General features: G+C 33.9%; 4 protein-coding genes across 4 annotated transcripts in view; 3 read left to right on the plus strand and 1 right to left on the minus strand.

Moving 5' to 3' along the window:
* Positions 1–197, plus strand: part of LOC119839794 (phorbol ester/diacylglycerol-binding protein unc-13-like) — a 50,568-nt gene extending 50,371 nt beyond the window's left edge. The window contains exon 9 of the mRNA XM_038366235.1: positions 95–197. Coding sequence (XP_038222163.1) covers positions 95–197 — 103 coding nt within the window. The remainder of the gene's footprint in view (positions 1–94) is intronic.
* On the plus strand, positions 95–5,886 carry LOC119839550. Its single transcript, XM_038365858.1, has 8 exons — positions 95–180; positions 755–851; positions 1,509–1,710; positions 2,524–2,608; positions 4,056–4,214; positions 4,801–4,909; positions 5,132–5,196; positions 5,622–5,886. The coding sequence occupies exons 2-8, from the start codon at positions 821–823 to the stop codon at positions 5,736–5,738; spliced, it is 768 nt and encodes a 255-aa protein (XP_038221786.1). The 5' UTR covers positions 95–180; positions 755–820; the 3' UTR covers positions 5,739–5,886.
* Positions 5,887–6,031: 145 nt separating this feature from the next.
* Positions 6,032–10,984, plus strand: LOC119839795 (mediator of RNA polymerase II transcription subunit 15-like). Its single transcript, XM_038366236.1, has 4 exons — positions 6,032–7,130; positions 7,675–7,997; positions 9,841–10,272; positions 10,973–10,984. Exons 1-4 carry the CDS (start codon positions 6,032–6,034, stop codon positions 10,982–10,984), a joined length of 1,866 nt encoding a protein of 621 aa, XP_038222164.1.
* A 55-nt stretch (positions 10,985–11,039) lies between these two features.
* Positions 11,040–16,459, minus strand: LOC119839551. The gene is made up of 5 exons (XM_038365859.1): positions 16,289–16,459; positions 15,235–15,426; positions 13,918–14,062; positions 11,830–11,963; positions 11,040–11,351 (listed from the first exon to the last, which is right to left on the minus strand). The coding sequence occupies exons 1-5, from the start codon at positions 16,343–16,345 to the stop codon at positions 11,136–11,138; spliced, it is 744 nt and encodes a 247-aa protein (XP_038221787.1). The 5' UTR covers positions 16,346–16,459; the 3' UTR covers positions 11,040–11,135.
* Positions 16,460–18,876: the final 2,417 nt, after the last annotated feature.

The following is an 18,876-nucleotide window of genomic DNA, read 5'->3' on the forward strand; positions in this document are numbered from 1 at the left end:
ATTTAAAGTGTTGCTCTCTTAAATCAATTCTGTATGAATCAAAGAATATGAATTTCTATGAATAAAAACTTATAAATGTTTCTTATATTTTCAGAATAGACACGTGGTCACAGTTGCACGCGCAAGCGAGTGTTGAATCGGCCATATCTTGGCGGACAGCCGCTGATTGGCAATCGGGAGGTAAATTCTTTCATTAATCGCTTTGTTATATGACAGTACTAAGAAAAGTTAAATAAAGTTTTAATAAGACAATTAGTGAATATATATTTCGTCTATTATTTTGAATTATCACTAAACTAGGACCGACGAACAACAAACAATTGAATTGAATTAAATAAATTTTTAAACTCCTCCAAGTTTAAAAACTATGGGAAATTAAAAAACTTAGAAGTAGAAATTACATAAACGGCTCTGTAACGTGGGTGAAAGATGAGAAATTCTAAAGAAAACATGATAAAATCACTCAATTTTTTTTTTATTACACACTAGTTTCTGCAGTAATAAGTACTATACCGCTAAGCTACATATTTTGACAAGGATATAACGGGCTTCAAGGTTCCCCATCTTATAGTGTGTAGAGCTAAAAGCTTAGTCCTAGATGAAGTTTGATAACGTTTGGAAATATAAGATCATATTCATGGGGAATATGGTGTTATCTTAGCAACAGTTTAACAGTTTACATGAAAGAGTTTCAAGCAACGACAATTAAAATTGTCCTCTTATATTTTTATCTCATTTTCTTTGCCTTTTTCAGAAGAGCATCGGAGGCCAAGTCTCGAGAGGCAAAACACGTTGTATGACGATAGCATAGGCTACGGGTATGATGCCTACACAACTAGTACGCACATTAGGTAATGGGTTCATTATATACTGTGCTTAAATATGACAGATCCAGTATAAATAAAATACGTTTTGGTGATAAGAAGTCAGTTTTTTATGATGCTTCATATATATAAAATAGACCAATGGATTCTTATTTAAATACACTTTTTTGGGAAACTGAATAGAAAGTGCTTAATTTGATCAATAAAGCAGCATTAAAGTATCATATCTTTTTCTTAATAATAGTGTTTATAATTGTGAAAGTGTTTGTTTGTCTTCTTTTCACGTCGCATAGGGTTTATTATATTCTACGGTCGTATAGTATGATTTTTAAGTCTCAATATAATAAAGAGGCTAGAGAGTGGCATATACATAGTAAAACATTTAATTCTTATCAAATTCTTAATAGAGAAAATAGAAGATAGAATGTAGGTGTTAAAATCTCTTCCAAAATGTCGATAGATGGCGCTTTTACTGTTTTAAAAATAACATTTATTCAGTGAGTTATAAAATAAAGTCAGCATAAAAGAGCAATATAGATAGATAGATATATGTTCCCCAGGGTCCACTCAAATAAATCAAGCGATCTACGAAGAGTGTTACGACGCTACGAGCACACAGAGTAGCTTTTAATATAAAACAGAGCTAACATAAAAGAGCGATATAAATACAGATGTATTCCCCAGGGACCACTCACATATATCACAGCAAGCGAGCTACGAAGAGTACTATGACGCTACGAGCTACCCGTACCCGTTCGAGCCGCCGCCGCCGTGGGAGCAGCGCTTCCTCTACGACGACTGCGGCCTCAACCCCATCGAGTATGAGAACATCATCAATAAACGCCGCTCCTCCGTTGTGCAACTGCCGCAGATGCCTCCGAAACAAGTAATTATACAAAAAATGTGTTTAATTTAGCAGTTACTTTAATGATGCATATTCACTTAAATGTTTGTGTGGATATTGTGACTGTACAAATTTATTATAATTTACGAAAATTAATAAATATAAAGCATTTTTATTTATTATTTAAAAGTAAATTCTTTAAAATTATTGAACTATACTTTCACTTTCATTAAAATCTGTTCCTTATCTTTAAATATAAAGATTTGTTATTTGTTTATTAATGTATTCATCTATATGTTCGATGAAGTATTTATTTAAATAAAGGGAAAAATCCTTTTATTTAAATAATAAGTAAAATTACATTGTTTCCTATTACATAAAACATCTGCTGTGTTGAACTAGAAATGTATCATATATTATTAAAAGAGGATTTAATATTTCAACAATTTAGTTATACACTGGCTCAGTGTTTAGGACCTCAGATCTAATAGTTAGGGGTTCAAGATCGGACACGTGTGCAAGAAATACTTATTTAGACGTTTTTTACATCGAAACATAACGAGGAAATTAATTAGTATGACGATGAATCTAAAGTTCGGCGGTATGTGACATCTGTCAACTCACACTTGGCCAACTTGGTAGATGAAGGCGGAAACCCTCATACGACAAGACATATGTCCCTGCAGTTGGAACATATTGGTTTAAAATTATGAGTTATAATTACGTGTGTAAGAAAATTGTTAAATGCTTGTATTTAGCCTAGAAACAAGTCATTGCGAGTTTAGATTTTACTTCTCTTGCTCCTAAATAATATAAAATATAAGAAATACGGTTTTAATGGTAATTTTGTTCCAGTTGCCGCCATCATCTCGATATTCAGACTATAATGAAATGGCGCCGTACAGACCGCGGCCGCGACGTACCGCGGCCAGTCTGCCGGGTAAAATGCCATCACTATCATATCATACATGCCTATCATATCTTATTGCATAATCTTAAGAACTTTGTATCATACATAGAAATACCTTTGTCAGATATTTATTTGCATGCAAATTGAAACTCACCAGTCAAAATCATCAGTACCATGATTACTACTAAAAACTTGGTCATACATTATATGTAAAACCGAGCTTGACTAAAAATAACTTACTTACTTACTTACTCCTGTGGCGCTGAAACCTCGAAGTGGGCCTCCGACACGAGAACTCTCCATCTTTCCCGGTCCTGCGCGGTTTCTTGCCAATTGTTTGCTTTTAACACGCGCAGGTCGGCCTCAACTCGATCGCGCCAGCGATACTTAGGTCGTCCAACCGGGCGTCGACCCGATGGTCGGCCCAAGTATGCTCTCTTTATTCCTCTTTCCTCACCCATTCGTTCTACATGACCAAGCCAACGGAGGCGTTGTGCTTTTATTTCTCCAAGTATATTTAAGACTAAAAATAAAGACACAAATAAAACAAAGTGCATGCATACTCATTTTCTACTTTGTACTATTATAGGATACTAATTTGAAGTAGATTATAAATTTATTACAATTCTACAATCATTAGCTACACCATCAACAACACCGAAATCTGGTGGCGCGTTCCCATGGAACCGAGATTTAAAAACCAATGATACGATAAAATAAATATATTTATTTAGAAATTAAAAACTTCTTAACGGATTTTAAACGCGATTTATTTATAATATAGGTCGCGGGGAGACCATGCTCGCTGTAAAAGTGTTCGAAACGTCGTGTTAATAATATAATGAATAAATCGCGTTTAAAATCCGTTAAAAAGTTTTAATTTCTAAATGTATAATACTCGCGTAAAATCAAACACAAGAAAACACTAAATATGAGAAATTTTGAAAGAATAGAAAAAATTCGATCACGAGGCAGGATTCGAACCTGCGTATTTTGCCTAACCGTAGCAACGCCTAGCCTCTCGGCCACCCGTGACCACAAGGATCGCGGCCACCCGTGACCACAAGGATCACGGGTGGCCGAGAGGCTAGGCGTTGCTACGGTTAGGCAAGATACGCAGGTTCGAATCCTGCCTCGTGATCGAATTTTTTCTATTCTTTCAAAATTTCTCATTTATAAAGCATTTCAATGCTATAAAACTAAAAATTAAACATTAAATATATTTATATTACAATATCTGTATCTAAGATTTACATTTTTATATAAACAGATAGTACTTACATCTATAACGAAAACACTTTAACATGGCGTTTCAGAAAAATTTGGCGCTACGTTAGCATATACATATGAGGCTTAACCAGCCAGTCTAGTTAAATAGTGGAGGATCTATTTTTCATCGGATGCTATCTCCCTTTCTAATCATAAAGATTATATGATTATTATGTATTTTTTACATAATTATAATATCAATCACCAGCCACGCCATCATCAACGCCGAAGCGAGGTCGCGCGCTGCCCGTGCCGCCAGGCAGCGAGTCGGGCTGGAGCCGCCGCGGCCGACGCCTGCCGCGGCCCCCCGCCCACCGGCAGCAGCCCGTACCACCCGCCAGCTATACTAATGTGCCTTACACGCAAGGTGACTTCTATTGATTAGTTTAATGTTACACAAGACAACACTTTTGTGTACAAGAAAACTTGGTGATAATTGTTCATGTGTATTCTTAAAAAAAAAAGTAGTAAAACAATAGATTTTGGTTGAAATTATAAAATTATGATCCTAAAAGATTTTGTTACATAAATGTATAAAATATATTCTGTCACGTTTTCTGTTTTAATGTATAATTTAACTGACCTATAATGTTGATATCATCGTTGGCGCTAATTTCACCATTTGATATAATATATGGCGATAATAATTAGCGCCACTATTCAATAGTAAATATATTTGTTGTATTCATATTAATTACTCAATATAAAATTATTGAACATAATGAAAAAGTTAGACCATGAGTTTTACAGAAAGGGATGCTGTTAAAATTTAAAATCTACTCGTAATGTAACAGTCTAATTTGTCAGAATTGAGTATTATATCATTTCTTTGTTTGTGTTCATGATGACTGTAATTTATTTATGTTTAAAAATTTTATGTATAATTATACATATATAGCATTAGTATGCGGATGTAAAAAATACCAATTTCTACTATTTTCTTTTTGTTGCAGAAACTGAGAGAACGGTACCCGATGTTAGTTATGGTTTCCAAAATTATGGGTATCAAAAATACCAAGACACTGCCATTGAACAGTATCCAGATAATAATTATACTGCTAGGTAATCTTATTACATTGTATTTATTATCCTAACAATAATCATTATGCGTTTGTTCAATTCAAACTAAGATTTTGCATGTCCTAAAAGGTATAAAACAAAATTAACTACATAAAACTTAGCTCGCTTTAAAGAAATTGTCTGGAACTATTTATGCACAAAATATATCATTTTTATATCTACTATTATTCGGTATGATAATAAATAACTGTTATCTTACTGCAGCGATGAAGATGGGATGCAACCTTTCTTTAATGAGACTCCCCATGCGACACCCTCAGCAACAACAGGTAATCTATTTCTTTTTTTAGAATTATTTGGAATACCAATATAAGGGTGTTATTAATTTTTAGATAAATATATCCAATATACTTTAAATAATTTCTGAAATGTCTTCATATGAAAAGACGGCGTCAACAAAATGAAGTAACAAGTTTTTAAGGAAATGTATTTTTATAGCGTATCTTATATTACTGACATGTTCCGTAAATAGTAATGCATATAGAGTATTATTATACGATTTAATTATTATCAGTGACAATGAACGCGAACTTATTGAAAGATAAAAGTTTCCGCTTTTCGACCTTGACCATTCCGAATGAGTCGCATGCTTATTAGTTTTTTATTGACACTTTAGCGAATATGACGTCTCACTTAGTTAGTTTATTTAATCATTTATCGTATTCCATATCTAAGTGTTTGTTAAAAATTCCAGCACAAAAGACGACTTGGGGTGAGACGGAGAGTTCAGCACAGTTTTCATACACGGTTACCGAGGATGACAATACATATATATCGACAACTGCGCCTTCGAAAACATATTCATTTGTAGAACCGCCGGTTACGACGAAACAAGAAGTTTATCACGACACGAATTATCAAACGTACGATTCCCAATATAGTGAACAGCAACAGTATCAATCGTACGATACACAAAATCAGTTTTATCATGACGATCAAAATCAATACCTGGATCAAAAGCAAGACTCGCAATATCATGACCAATACAATCAACATTATAAGGATGGCCAAACAACAAATCAGCAATTTGAACAACAACATAACTATCAGCGAGATCAAGACATTTATCAAAAACATCAGGATCAATTTCAAGATAACCAATATATGCAACAAAGAGATCAATATCATCAGCAAGAACAGCAATATAAACCACAACAGGATCAATATCATCAAGACCAGCAACATCAGCAAGACTACAATTTTCAACAGCAATATGAACAACAACAACACAATGAACAGAATCAACAACAGCAATTTCAACACCAACAGCAGCAGCAATATGATATGCAACAGCAGCAGCAGCAGCATCAGCAGCAACAACAACAACAACAACAACAACAACAACTTGAGTATGAAAAGCAACAGCAAAGTCAGGAGCAATTCCGGCAGCAACAACATCAGTTGCAACAGCAGCAAATGCAGCAACAACAACAACAAGCGCAACAACTACGACAACAGCAACAAGAACAACAGAAACAGCCGACACAACAATTACAAGCGACGATGCTTACAGGTGCTGCAACGTTAGGCTCGCTTATGGCGGGAGGAGCTAAAAAATTGGGAAGCTTTTTCGGCGCAGCTGCAGCAGCTGTGGCGGCTCCTACAGTAACTCAGCCTCCTCAGACGGCGCCGGTGACTACAGCTCCTGTAAGTCAATTCACTTCTGTTGCAACACCCGCATCAACTGTGACAACATCAGCTCCACCAGCGGCGGAGACCGTCGCACAAGTAACGCAACCTTCGGTTACAAGTGCAACTACTACTGCGCCGACGTTACCACGCACGCCATCGCTTAGGAGGCAGGAGTCGATACAGCGGCCGTCAGTCCGACGGACAAGGACGTTACCAGAAGCTCCAGATGACTATACGTCTAGCTTCGATGAAAGTGCCTACGAGGACGAGTACCATAAGACTGATTTAGATCAAGTAGAGCGCGATAGGACGTCTCTAGATAGGTATCGTGAAGAAGACTATTCTCACGATACAATTCCTGAAGACGTCCCTGAGGAAAGGAGGATAGCTGATGAACAAGCACCTAGTATACAAAAGACTGCATCACCCCCTAGAACCGGTTCAATTACAAGAAAACCCTCTGTTGATAGCTATCATAGTCAAACGCCATCTGTACTGGACCGAAAAACTTCACAGAGTTCGTTTGCGTCACATCAAGAGGAAAAACTTTCTATAACTACGACACAAGAAGGTTAGTAAAGTGTTATTAAGTTCATATCTTTCTCACTACATAATATATAATAATTAATAGTTACACACCACCACAGACCTATACCAGATAGGCACTAAAACACATATTAGAAATATTAAATGTATACTAGAAAAGATACAAAATAGCGTTAAATTGAATATATTTTCAATACTTGAAAAAAGGGGAACATACCCATCTATTTTCCCTGGGCATACATTTCATGTCTGTTTAACTGATTGATTTTCTTTCCACGATGCAAGTAGGTGATCAGTCTGTGAAACGGACATTGTCTCCACCACTATTCAAACTAAGGCTAGGGTGATTCGACCCGGTCATGGAAGCGTAATAATTATTGGAATTAAAAAAAATTTTATTGAGGAAATATTGATAACACATTAATAACGCATAATACTTTATAATGTTTATTACATACATATTACGGCCGTATACCCGTATATATGTTTTAAACTTTGCAACAAACAATTTTATAACTAATAATTTACCTGTACGCATTTTCTATATGCTCAATCATTTTTTCTTACAGAATCTATCGAAAAGGCAAAGGTAACATTCCAAGACGAACGGACAACATACCATGAAGTGCCAGATGAAAACACGTTCGAACGACAGGAATCCTTCGACGAGCACGGCACAGATTTCCAAGACGACGAACAATTCCAGGATGAAGCTTATAGAGACGAGAAGTTCGAAGAATCAGAGCAGTTCCAGGAGCCAGAGGAGCAGTATCAAGAAGAGTTCCCAGAAGAGAGGCAGGACGAAGTCGTGGAGTTTGAACCTCAACAACCCAAGCTGACGCCGAAACAGAGGTGGCATCGAGCGTACAACAAAATCGTGATGCAGCTAAATGTGAGTAATATTCATTTTCATTGGCTACTGAAACAGATATAATTATAACGCAATATTTTTTTATATTTTATTTTACAACATTATAATGTTACTAGTATAATTTTCCCTTTTCAAATATTTTTCTAAGACTACGTATTTATGTATTATATTTTAAATTATATTTATGATTTTTAAATTTGTTTCAGAAGGCAATAACCCTTTTTTATATTTTATTTGTAGCATTGTGTTTAAAAATGGAGAATTAAAAAGTATTGTATGTAAAACTTTTCAATGATGTGATATACACATACATGTGTTTAAGTGAGTGTATATGCTGCCAATTGTGGATTAAAGGTAAGTAGATAAGCATTTTTATTTATATTTTAAATACATTAAATTATATAACTGTAATGTTACTGTTTTTATGCAATCATTAAAAAGACGGCAATTATTTGAAATGAACTTAATGCGAAAACCATAGATACTTTTTTTTCATCATATTAATCGCGTAGTATAATATTTTCCAGATATCAACAAAATAATTGTTACAATGGCATATTACAATAAAAATACACAAAAACACATTAAAAGTCTGTTATAAATGGAAATTAAAAGCGGTTTAAACAAAGCGTTGGAATAACAAGCAATAACTTTTAGTATCAAGCTGTGAAATGTCGTTGATAAGCAATCTACTGCTGCGTTATGTGAAAAAGCTGTTACTACGCGAAACCTCCCACTGATTTGACCCTGTCTCACTTAAGATCTTAAGATAAGTCTGAAAGTCAGACTTACTATCATGATTTTTCACAGAAATTTCATTTATGTAAAATAATTTTCATATTATGCACGATAAATGGATGCTTTGATGACGTTTAATTTAACTCATAACTATTTCTATGTGAACATAAATTTCTTTATTACCCTAAAAGGGTATTTACGTATTATACTATGCTGTTTTTCTTTGCTCTTTATATTTCGAAACGACTTCAATAAATGTTATTAGTATAAATAATATTACATTTCTAAGCATAATTAATAAAGTCAAATACAAATTATCGCACATTGTTCAATTTAAAATTATTAAGAAACAGTATTGAAATAAACTAGTATTTAGTTTTTAGGGCGCATTGATCTAGAATTGTTATCAATTAAACAGTTGTTTCACCACTTTAAAAGCAATAACTATTAACACATTTATGGGTGTTTTATTGGAAAAGGTCGAATCTATTTGATACTTTCGCAAGTAATTCATTCAGACGAGAAAGTAAGACCGGTTTTAATTTCATTTCTCAAATGCCAATTCGTTTTCTGTTGGTACATTTCGTCTTCATTCAATTTGTGTGGATGTAAATCCAATTGACCGCTCCGCCCTCGATATAATAATATGTTAGATAAATTAGTGCTTAAGATTTCTCATATGCGAGTTTGTGGTAATGTATTTTACACACCCTCGCTTCTAGCGTCCCGCGGGGTAAGTGGGGCCTCCCGCCGGCTCCCATGACGCCTTTGAACTCAATCACCTCATTAGTTCAACTCAAGTTACTTTATCCATAGACGAATCTACGTCCCGGCTCAGTCAGAAACCGAACTTTGTATCGTTCACACACCTCAATGGTTATTGAGGAAAAAATATTCTCTATTTAAATGTTCAGGGTTTGACAACATCGTGTAAGCGATGGCGGCGGAAGCGCGCGAGGACGCGGTATCCTGCGGGCGACCGTGGCCCTAATGTTTGCGTGGCGCGTGTGCCTATCAGCAATTTATATGCAAATTAATTTCGCTTCAGGTGTTTACACTTAGTATTTGTTCTCCGTCGTTACTGATATCACCTGCGGTGAAACTCAAGTTTGCGACTAATTTATAGAACTTCTCCATGATGGTGCGAAGTCGTAAAACTCAAACGGCTAGTGAAGCCGACGTACGTCGGGACCAAAGTTTTGCGAATCGTTCCAATGGTTCACGGTTGCGTGTGCGTCGCGGGTCCAGTTTGACGGACTTGGATAAACTCAGGTGTAGTACAGGATCGAGTGGTGGTGGGTCGATTGGGGATTTGATGAACATGTTCAGTGGTAGTGCTACGTCAGTGGGGAGTGACAGTTTGGTAGCAAGGACGGTTCCCTTGGAGACTGTTAGGAGGAACATTCCGCCAATATCGACACCGCCGCCGCGTCCGCCACCCTCGCCGCTCATACACACGTCTCGCCCTGTGGGCCCGCTAACTATGGCGCAAAGAACTTTACGTTTCAGTAGACTCTTGAAGTACCAGCCTTGTTCCACTGATGTTGTTATTGTTTTGGTAAGAAATTATTGTTTACTCCAAAAGTCGAGGTCTGCCGTTTGTTGATTATCTAAATTTAATAAGGGAATTGTTATATTATGAGTTTTAGAGCTAAAGTATTTTAATCAGCGAAAATACTTAGCCAATTCGCTTTATAATGTTAATTCAACTCGCAATTGAATTATTTTTAATTACTCGCTAATATTATATAGTATATATACAACATATATATATAAAAATAGTTGATGTAATAAAATCTATAAAACTCTAAATAATAAACAGACGTAACGAAGCTTTTATTATATACGATACGATATATATCGTACTGCTAAATCGCATCTCAATTGACATGCACCTTATCTTATCGAAACGATACAGGATTTATCTGTTATTATCATGGTCATTAAAATATACTGGCGAAACTTAACGTTTATTTCATTTAAAATTTTAAGACCTAAGGCAGGATTCATGAAGCATGAAGATCTTACTTGGTTGAAATATAAGCAATTAGTAATACGAAAATACCGAAGCATGTTAAATAAAAAAAATCAGCAATAATTCGGATGATTTTTGTTTTGCTCTAACATTGGCATTAGTTCACTTAATGCTTGGTAATTACCGAATTCCTAACAAAGAGGTATTTTATATTTATGATCAAAATGTGGGATTTCATACTCTTTTTTCGATTAACTTTTATAATGTATTCGTATTTTTGTAGAAGTGGTTCTAGATTTAAAAAAGGAGCTCCTTAAACTAATAAGGTAGTAAAAAACATATATTATACAATGTTTTATTGACAAAATTATTTATATCCATGACAAAAACTTCACCACATAAACTTTTCAAAAGCGTGTTATCTAAGTATCTTCTATGTTATTAATTCAAGCATACTTCTTCATAAACTTCAATAAATATTTCAATTTCGGCATTTCAATATTGTGAATACATCTATTGAAGTCACCGATGACCTTCACGGAGTGTGTCATCATTCTTGAAATTATGTCTTTTAGGCATACACTTAAGTCTGAAACTTCTTTGAACCCATGAATAGCTATCTCCGCCATTACTACAGGAAATGGTGATGTTTCGTAGAGAAACTGAAAATAACGCACTTTTATATGAAACCGAAACCGAAGAATCAGATATTTAACTGACTTATCAATATCCCTTAATCATTTATAGCAATATGTACCTATAAGTGTAAGAACCTGTGTGCACATGCATTTCGTATAAATGTGGATAGACATTAATTTTAATATTAGGCGTTTTAAACAAGGGCAAAGTTAACGGCCTCTATTATTTTCTGATATCACTCTCACTCTAATATCTGAATATTTATGATTTCGTATTATTCATCATAAGCTCGCCGTTACTTCGCCCGGGATTTAAGACGTAATTGTTTGAAACTCAAATTTTCAATCTACCAGTTCCCCACATGTATTTAGATATATATTATATAGACTGGTCTAAAAGTCTCTGTTCATAGAGTACCGTTACGAAATAGTTGCGATTTCTATAAATTCAAGCCTGAAAATAATCAACATAATACTAATAGTATTCGTCACATTCACATACCACAGTCCTCTCGAGATCTTGACTTTCGTGGGAGCAATTCCCGCCAACTTGTTGTTGCTTCTGACATTCGAACAACTTCGACGCCGAATATTTCTTAAGATTCTCCAAAGTTTCGAAATGAACTTGCAACTTCTCTGGAATTTAGATATTACTATTAAAACTTCGGGGCTTTACTTTATATGCTTCGAATTGTGGTAAACTCACATATTAGCTATAATATATAATTATGTAGGTAGTAGTATACCTACATGTGTTTTTGGTATATTAGAGAGAGAGAGAGAGAGAGAGAGAGATTCATTTAATTATTTAATAAACAATGTAACAATAAAATACACAGAAAAGGATTTAAATGAAAAAATATCTATACTTGGTTTTTTTCACGTAAATTTAATGATTTGAGAATGTAAATATTGTTATGTCGCATTTTTATCTTTATTTATAAACAGTACTCAAATTCTCATCGGTATTTTCTTAAACAAAGTCTTCGCAATCTTAAAATGTAAATAAAGCTTTTGAACGATTATTGAGTGGTTCTCTCGAGTTCGTCACGGCGTGAGAAGAGTCTATACCGATCTCAATACAATTGTACTAGTTTTTCCTCGCATTACAATGCCTCAGTGGTCAAACATCTCGACAACTGTTTTTCTCTTATGAATATAATAAAATCTGCCGATATTCGACGTTTTATATTCCTACTGGGAATCGATCTAGACAAAGTATTTTTAATATAGTTTTTGCTGATTATTAATTCCTACCTCGTTGAGCCTAAAGCGCATTGAATGATTTCTAAATTAAATGCAAAGATGGTTCAAAATCTAATAATGGCAGTTCTTATCTCGGAAATACGGAAACGGGAACTTAGTCATTAAAATCCGGGACTATCTCTTTGACTATGGGCAAAACCAGAGACAGAAAGCTATTTATTAATAAATATGTTTGTAGGTTTGTAAGTACTTATTAAAAGGCTAATTTAATTATTGCTTGCGCATAAGTTTTTATTTGAGAAGCGATCCCACTATTTCACTGAAACTACTATTTGTGAATGTAACAAAAAATTGTGTTTCTGCAAAATAAACACAATCTAATAAACCGTTTTGTATTATTGTACATCGGCTTGTTATGAACACATCCTGTATTGTTCCAAACGGACATACACTTAGACAAACAAGGAAGACTCGTAAAATAACACGTAGCGGCATGTGGGTTGACATAATCTACCGGATATAGCGTAAATGTTGAAGTTGTAAACCATAAATGAGTTATATATCTTCCAACTATTGCGGCAAATAATCAGATAAATATTATGAAAACATTTCTATGAGTGTAATGCATATACATTTAAGTTCCATCTAATTTGATAATGTTCTGAAGACGTAAAGTTTTATGGTTCTTCCAACTATTACGGCAAATAATCTAATAAATATAATAAAAACTTTTCAGTAAGTGTAACGTATATATATTTCATTAAGTTCCATCTGAAGAAGGAAAGCTTTATACACCAATTTATTTTATAGATAGAAAAATACTAAAATAGAAATACAACTCTCTAGAGTCTAAAGCGCTACGTAACAATAAATTCATTTATATTACGTGTAGTTATTGCGAATTTTGCTCAATTGTTTAGAAAATTGCAACAGAACACGCGTCCCAATTCACATTAATCAAGGAAAATTTGTTGTCTATTTCCTGTTCAAAGCTGCCAATAGTGGCCCCCAGAGACCTGAGGCACGATGTTAGAAACCCGTCATATTCTTATCCATTCTTTAAGTCACATAAAAGAACAATTGTGTGTACGGTTTCCATTCATTCAGTTCACTATTCAGTTTAATTACTATTAATAAAAAATTGGCCTAGAATTCCTCGTGATGATGAAAAAGGCAGTCATTCGATCTCTTGATTTAATGGTGATTAGGATTTCATAAGATAAAGTAACTCTTAATAATGAAAAATATTGTCCATCATCATGTTCATCTATTAAAAATTTATTTAAGCGTAGAAACACATATAATCCAAATTGCGCTCAGGAGTCTTTCATCTAGAACATTCTAATCTGATTCCATTTATCGCATACCATAAACTAAAACTTACCTGGCAATCTCTGTACCCTCTGATAGCCCAGAGCCAAGCAGAGCGTAACGTTCTCATCAGCGAGCTGCAGATTCTCGCCCAACAGTTTTACGATGCTCTCCTTGCAATAAGTGCCGTTGCGCGGTTTACGATCGTGAATTATGACCTAGCAAGTTTTTTAAACCTTGTTACATCGGGTTTATCGTGAAAACTTAAGACATAAACTCGTCCCCACTTAAATAAAGTGGTTAAGGGCGTTCATAAATTTTATATTTAATAACACTTAAGGTGCGTATCGCATTTGAAATGAGGAGTAAGGATTCAATGGCGAACGTGTTATAGCTCGAAATAGCTGCTATTAAATAGACTTAGTGTTATTAAATGGGTGCCAGTAAATAGTAAAGATAACTGACTCTCCGCCACTTGCAATATCTCTGTGCCATCACATGAATTAGTTTGTTCATTGCAGTAATACGGCAAAGTAAATAAGTTTCTATTTATCTACATTAAAATTAACTAATGTTAAAACTACCGAGTGTATAAGACAATTGATTTTTCATCATTATCATAATGTTAATTATGAAAAATATATTGTAACTATGCGACGTAATTACAAATTGCTTTATTTGGCAAGTGTAATGGGGTCTCGTTATCTAATCACAAGCACACATTTATGAACACTACATTTAAATGATAGTTTACCTACAAAGGACAATTTACATTACATTCAAATAGTATTCGTTTTCTTATTTAATATATTACAGTCTCTCTTACGAAAATTGTTAATAAATCTATACCTATAACACTACACAAAAATAAATTGATTTTTCAATTTATCTGCACATGTGGATAACATCACCGCTGCTTAAAACGGTGAAGGAAAACATCGTGAGGAAACCGGCATGTCCGAGAATCAAAAAGTTCGACGACATGTGACATCTGCCAACCCGCACTTGGCCAGCGTGGTGGATTATGGCCTACACCCTCATAGGAGGCCTGTGTCCCAGCAGTGGGAACATATATGGGCTGATGATGATGATGATGATGATGAACACTACACAAAAATAAAGTTATTTATAATCAAGTAACATTTTTGTAAGTGTTTTTATCAGTATTTTTATCAGTATGTAGATTGGGCTCACTTCATTTTACGCAGTAACCAGACTTTTTTAAAGTTTTCATTTGATGTTTCAAAAAACTTTTAGTTAAATCTTACATTAGACCATGATATAATTAACGTACGCTACGTGTCTCATATAACCATTTGTTATAATTATAACAGCATTCCATTAGCACGCTCTAAGCCGTGTTATACGGCATTAATAACGATATATTCACCTGAAAGTACAGCGATATCTGTTCGAGGTACACCGTCATATAATTTATCGCTTTGTCGGCTTCGTTTTTCATGAGGAGTTTTATTTGCGACACTAACGTGTCCATGTCCTCCCGAGATTTTTGTGTCCTCACTTGAATGTCGGCTATTAACGTGCGATAGCCGTTTATTAAATTATCCTGGAAATCTGTTGTCTACAAAAAGGTTTCACATATGAGACAATAAATACGTAATAGTACATCGACAATAAATACATAATAATACATATCTAAATGATATAGATTTCAGATAAACTGTAATATTATAAAGACGGGTTCACTTGTAGCTGACAACCTATTTTACACTTTCATGAAATGATTTATTTAAATGGAAAAAGAGCAACAGACTGAGAGCCTATCTCTCTATCGAACAGTTTCTGTAGGTATATATATGTTAAGGAAAAATCTAAGATCTGAAGTCGGAGATTTATTTTTTCTTTTCTATAAATTTGAACAAAGTTTTAAAAATAAGAATAATAATCTTGATCAAATTAATACATGCATAAACACAAGTTAAAAATTTAATTGATCCATGTTGATGTAATTTTTTGTTAAAACAAACAGAAAACCTTTGTCTCTTAGCAAGGTTCCTTCTATTGGGGAAAACAAGGGCCGGCGTAAAATAAAGCAATGAATGAAATACGCGTGCACTATAAACTTTACGATTTGTCTATAAATACGGTACGAGGGCAAGAAATTGGGTGAATTGTGATTTTAACTATGTACAAATATATATCTTCGTTTTTGGGAACGTCAGTTGAAATGGGTAACAATAATAAAATTAAAATGTTATGTCGTTTAAAATATGTAACAAAGATTTTCGGCAACCTATGAACTTATTTCCAAATGCAACACATGCATTTTAATACTTGAATTTTAAAAGAAAACAATAACAGTATCAAGCATCTGCAAAAGAATTCTCAAAGCGCATCAGTCGGCTTGTCTCACCCAGACTGCAACTAAATGCACATAAAGAATGCGAAATTCCAGCATTTGAAAAAAGGCTTAGTAAACTGACCTGGATCGAGAAAACGACGAATAGAGCGGCGAGTATAAAGAGTATTTCACGGTTCATCTTTGAATGTTTGTTCCAATTCACATCTCAACTGTAACACATCCTTTGGAAATAATTTTAAACTCGTTTGCGAATAGTTTATTGAATACACAGTTACCAGTTCATTAATGAGCGAACAACTGAATGTATACTTGTTTCTTTGTTCGTAATTGTTTTCGCTTGGGGCTGCGATTGAGCTGGCAATTGTTTTGATTAGCTCTTGTACACATGGCTTATGATTTATATTATTCATAACAAATTATTGGTAAACATCTCATTTTAATAGAGATAATATCAACATTGAGATATGAAATGAGAGTAATCGAGAAAATATGCACCTACTCTAAATGTATAAAACAATGTATCTACAGTCAGAGCGGTAGCTTCCTTTAAAGAAAACCAAAGACACCACTTTTATTGTGTAATGATTAGTTTTTTGCCCTTTAAAGTTATCGGGTATAAAATCTGTATTAGTTATAGGAGAAAAACTACATCGTGGTTATATCAAAATCTTTCCTGTTTGTGCACACACCTGGAATCGCATTTAAGAATGTAAAAAAATCATTAACAAACTTACAACTTAACCAGTGTAATATAAATTCTAGAAAATTTCGAATCGTGCAATTGTTAAATATCCTACTCTGGGAATTGCGTTTCTGTATCACAGCGGCTATATTTACGGGTTAATAAATTTTCATGCAATCTCGCTTTGTACTTACTCTATATATAAACAGAACACTTTTGATGTTGACTAAACATTTTATTGCTTTTTGTTGAAAATGTATATATGGCTTGTGGAACGCCAATTTGAATATGAATTTGCAGTAAGAATTTAAATGTATTCGTTGTTATATTGAACGCGTCTTAACATTCAACGAGCAAAGATTAAGCGGCATATTGCATTACAATGGAATACCGACTGCTTAATTTCCATAATTTCCTTTGTTTTTTTTAACGATGAATGATACACGGGCATATGAAAGTTGTTTGAAGATATTTATAAAATAAGTACTCCCGTAATATAAATAGATATGTTAGTGTTAAATAGCAAATTTGATATCTGTTGTATTAAAGCATGTTTTTGGGAATATTCTTAGAAGGGAAGTAAAATAATATTTACATAAGACAGCGCCATCTAGTTCTTTTGACTTGAATTACAATGAAGGTAAACTACGTGTTTGGATAAGTTACAAGGTGTTAAAATAACAAGACGTTCATAGATGGAGGCGATGTTTTTGCATTTGAAGACCTAGTTTAAATACATGATGGCAGTTATTATATTTAAGCTAGGCCTTGAAAACAATGGAAAAAGGAACATGGTTTTGTTTTCTTACGCATTAAATATAATCCTACTAGTATTATAAATGCGTAAGTTTGTAAGGATGTGTGTGTGTTTGTTGCTCTTTCTCGCAAAAACTAGTGAACCGATTGAAATGAAATTTGGTACGTATATAACTGAACAACTGGAATAACATATAGGCAACTTTTTATCCCGATATTCCTACGGGATACGGACTTACGCGGGTGAAACCGCGGGCGCATCTAGTTGTCTATAAGTGTAATAATTGCGTAGCACATTGGAAGAAGTTTTTGTTTATTGTGACGTTATCATATCATCATGTATAGGTTCTTCGAGTTTCAATCTAAAGCCTAATTTAACTTATTAGCTTGAACCCGGAGTAACACTTGCCTGATAATAAAATAGAATTTGTGCTGTTTCACATATAATACAAATAAAACTCCTCCATAATGTATTATTAGTTTGATTAACTTTCTACACGCGCGTAGGTATATACAGTAAAACCATGTACACTATTTATGCAGAAGTTTTTGACTCATCGTAAATATTCATAAACCCGCGAGCCATTACTTTAAAAGTATTTTAATTAAGCAAAAGTGTACTTTAAAATAAATTAATAGCGGCAAAAGGCTTGCGTAACACGGCATTATATATTATTAAGATAGTTTTGTTTATATCGTAGCGCCATTTGAGTTTAGTAAAAGTTTTTATAGTTTTCTCATTAAAATCTTTCAGTTTCTGTTGTAAGATAACAAAATTTTAATACCCTATAGCTGCTGCTACCGAAATAATACGAGGTATTTTTTAAAGTGAAAGACATCATGACACTTATGATTATTAATTTAAAGCAATTAATTTTTGTGGGAATAATTAATTCGTACTTTCATTAAATTTATCTCTAGAAGTGTCTACGCTATTAAATTGTATGTATTCAATGTTCTCATAAAACTTTACAGTTGAAATGAACCCGAATGGCGTAGGCTTTTTGTTACAATTTTCCTCAGTAATAAAATGGGGTCTTTTAAACGCGATGAAGCAGAAAATGCTGAGTTAGAGCTACATTCGTTCGAATAAAATGAAAATTTATAATCAGATGCATTGAATGTAATAAAGATATGTTCCACTTAGAGTACAATTCAACTGAAACTTTGCAAAACATACATTTTTATTATTTTATTTGGTTATATTTATATTAACATTTCTTGTTCTTTTAATATTTTAGTCAAATCCATTTTATAAACATACGAAAATA

This window comes from Zerene cesonia, chromosome 4 (genome assembly GCF_012273895.1).
Source record: "Zerene cesonia ecotype Mississippi chromosome 4, Zerene_cesonia_1.1, whole genome shotgun sequence".
Lineage (NCBI taxonomy): Eukaryota > Metazoa > Arthropoda > Insecta > Lepidoptera > Pieridae > Zerene > Zerene cesonia.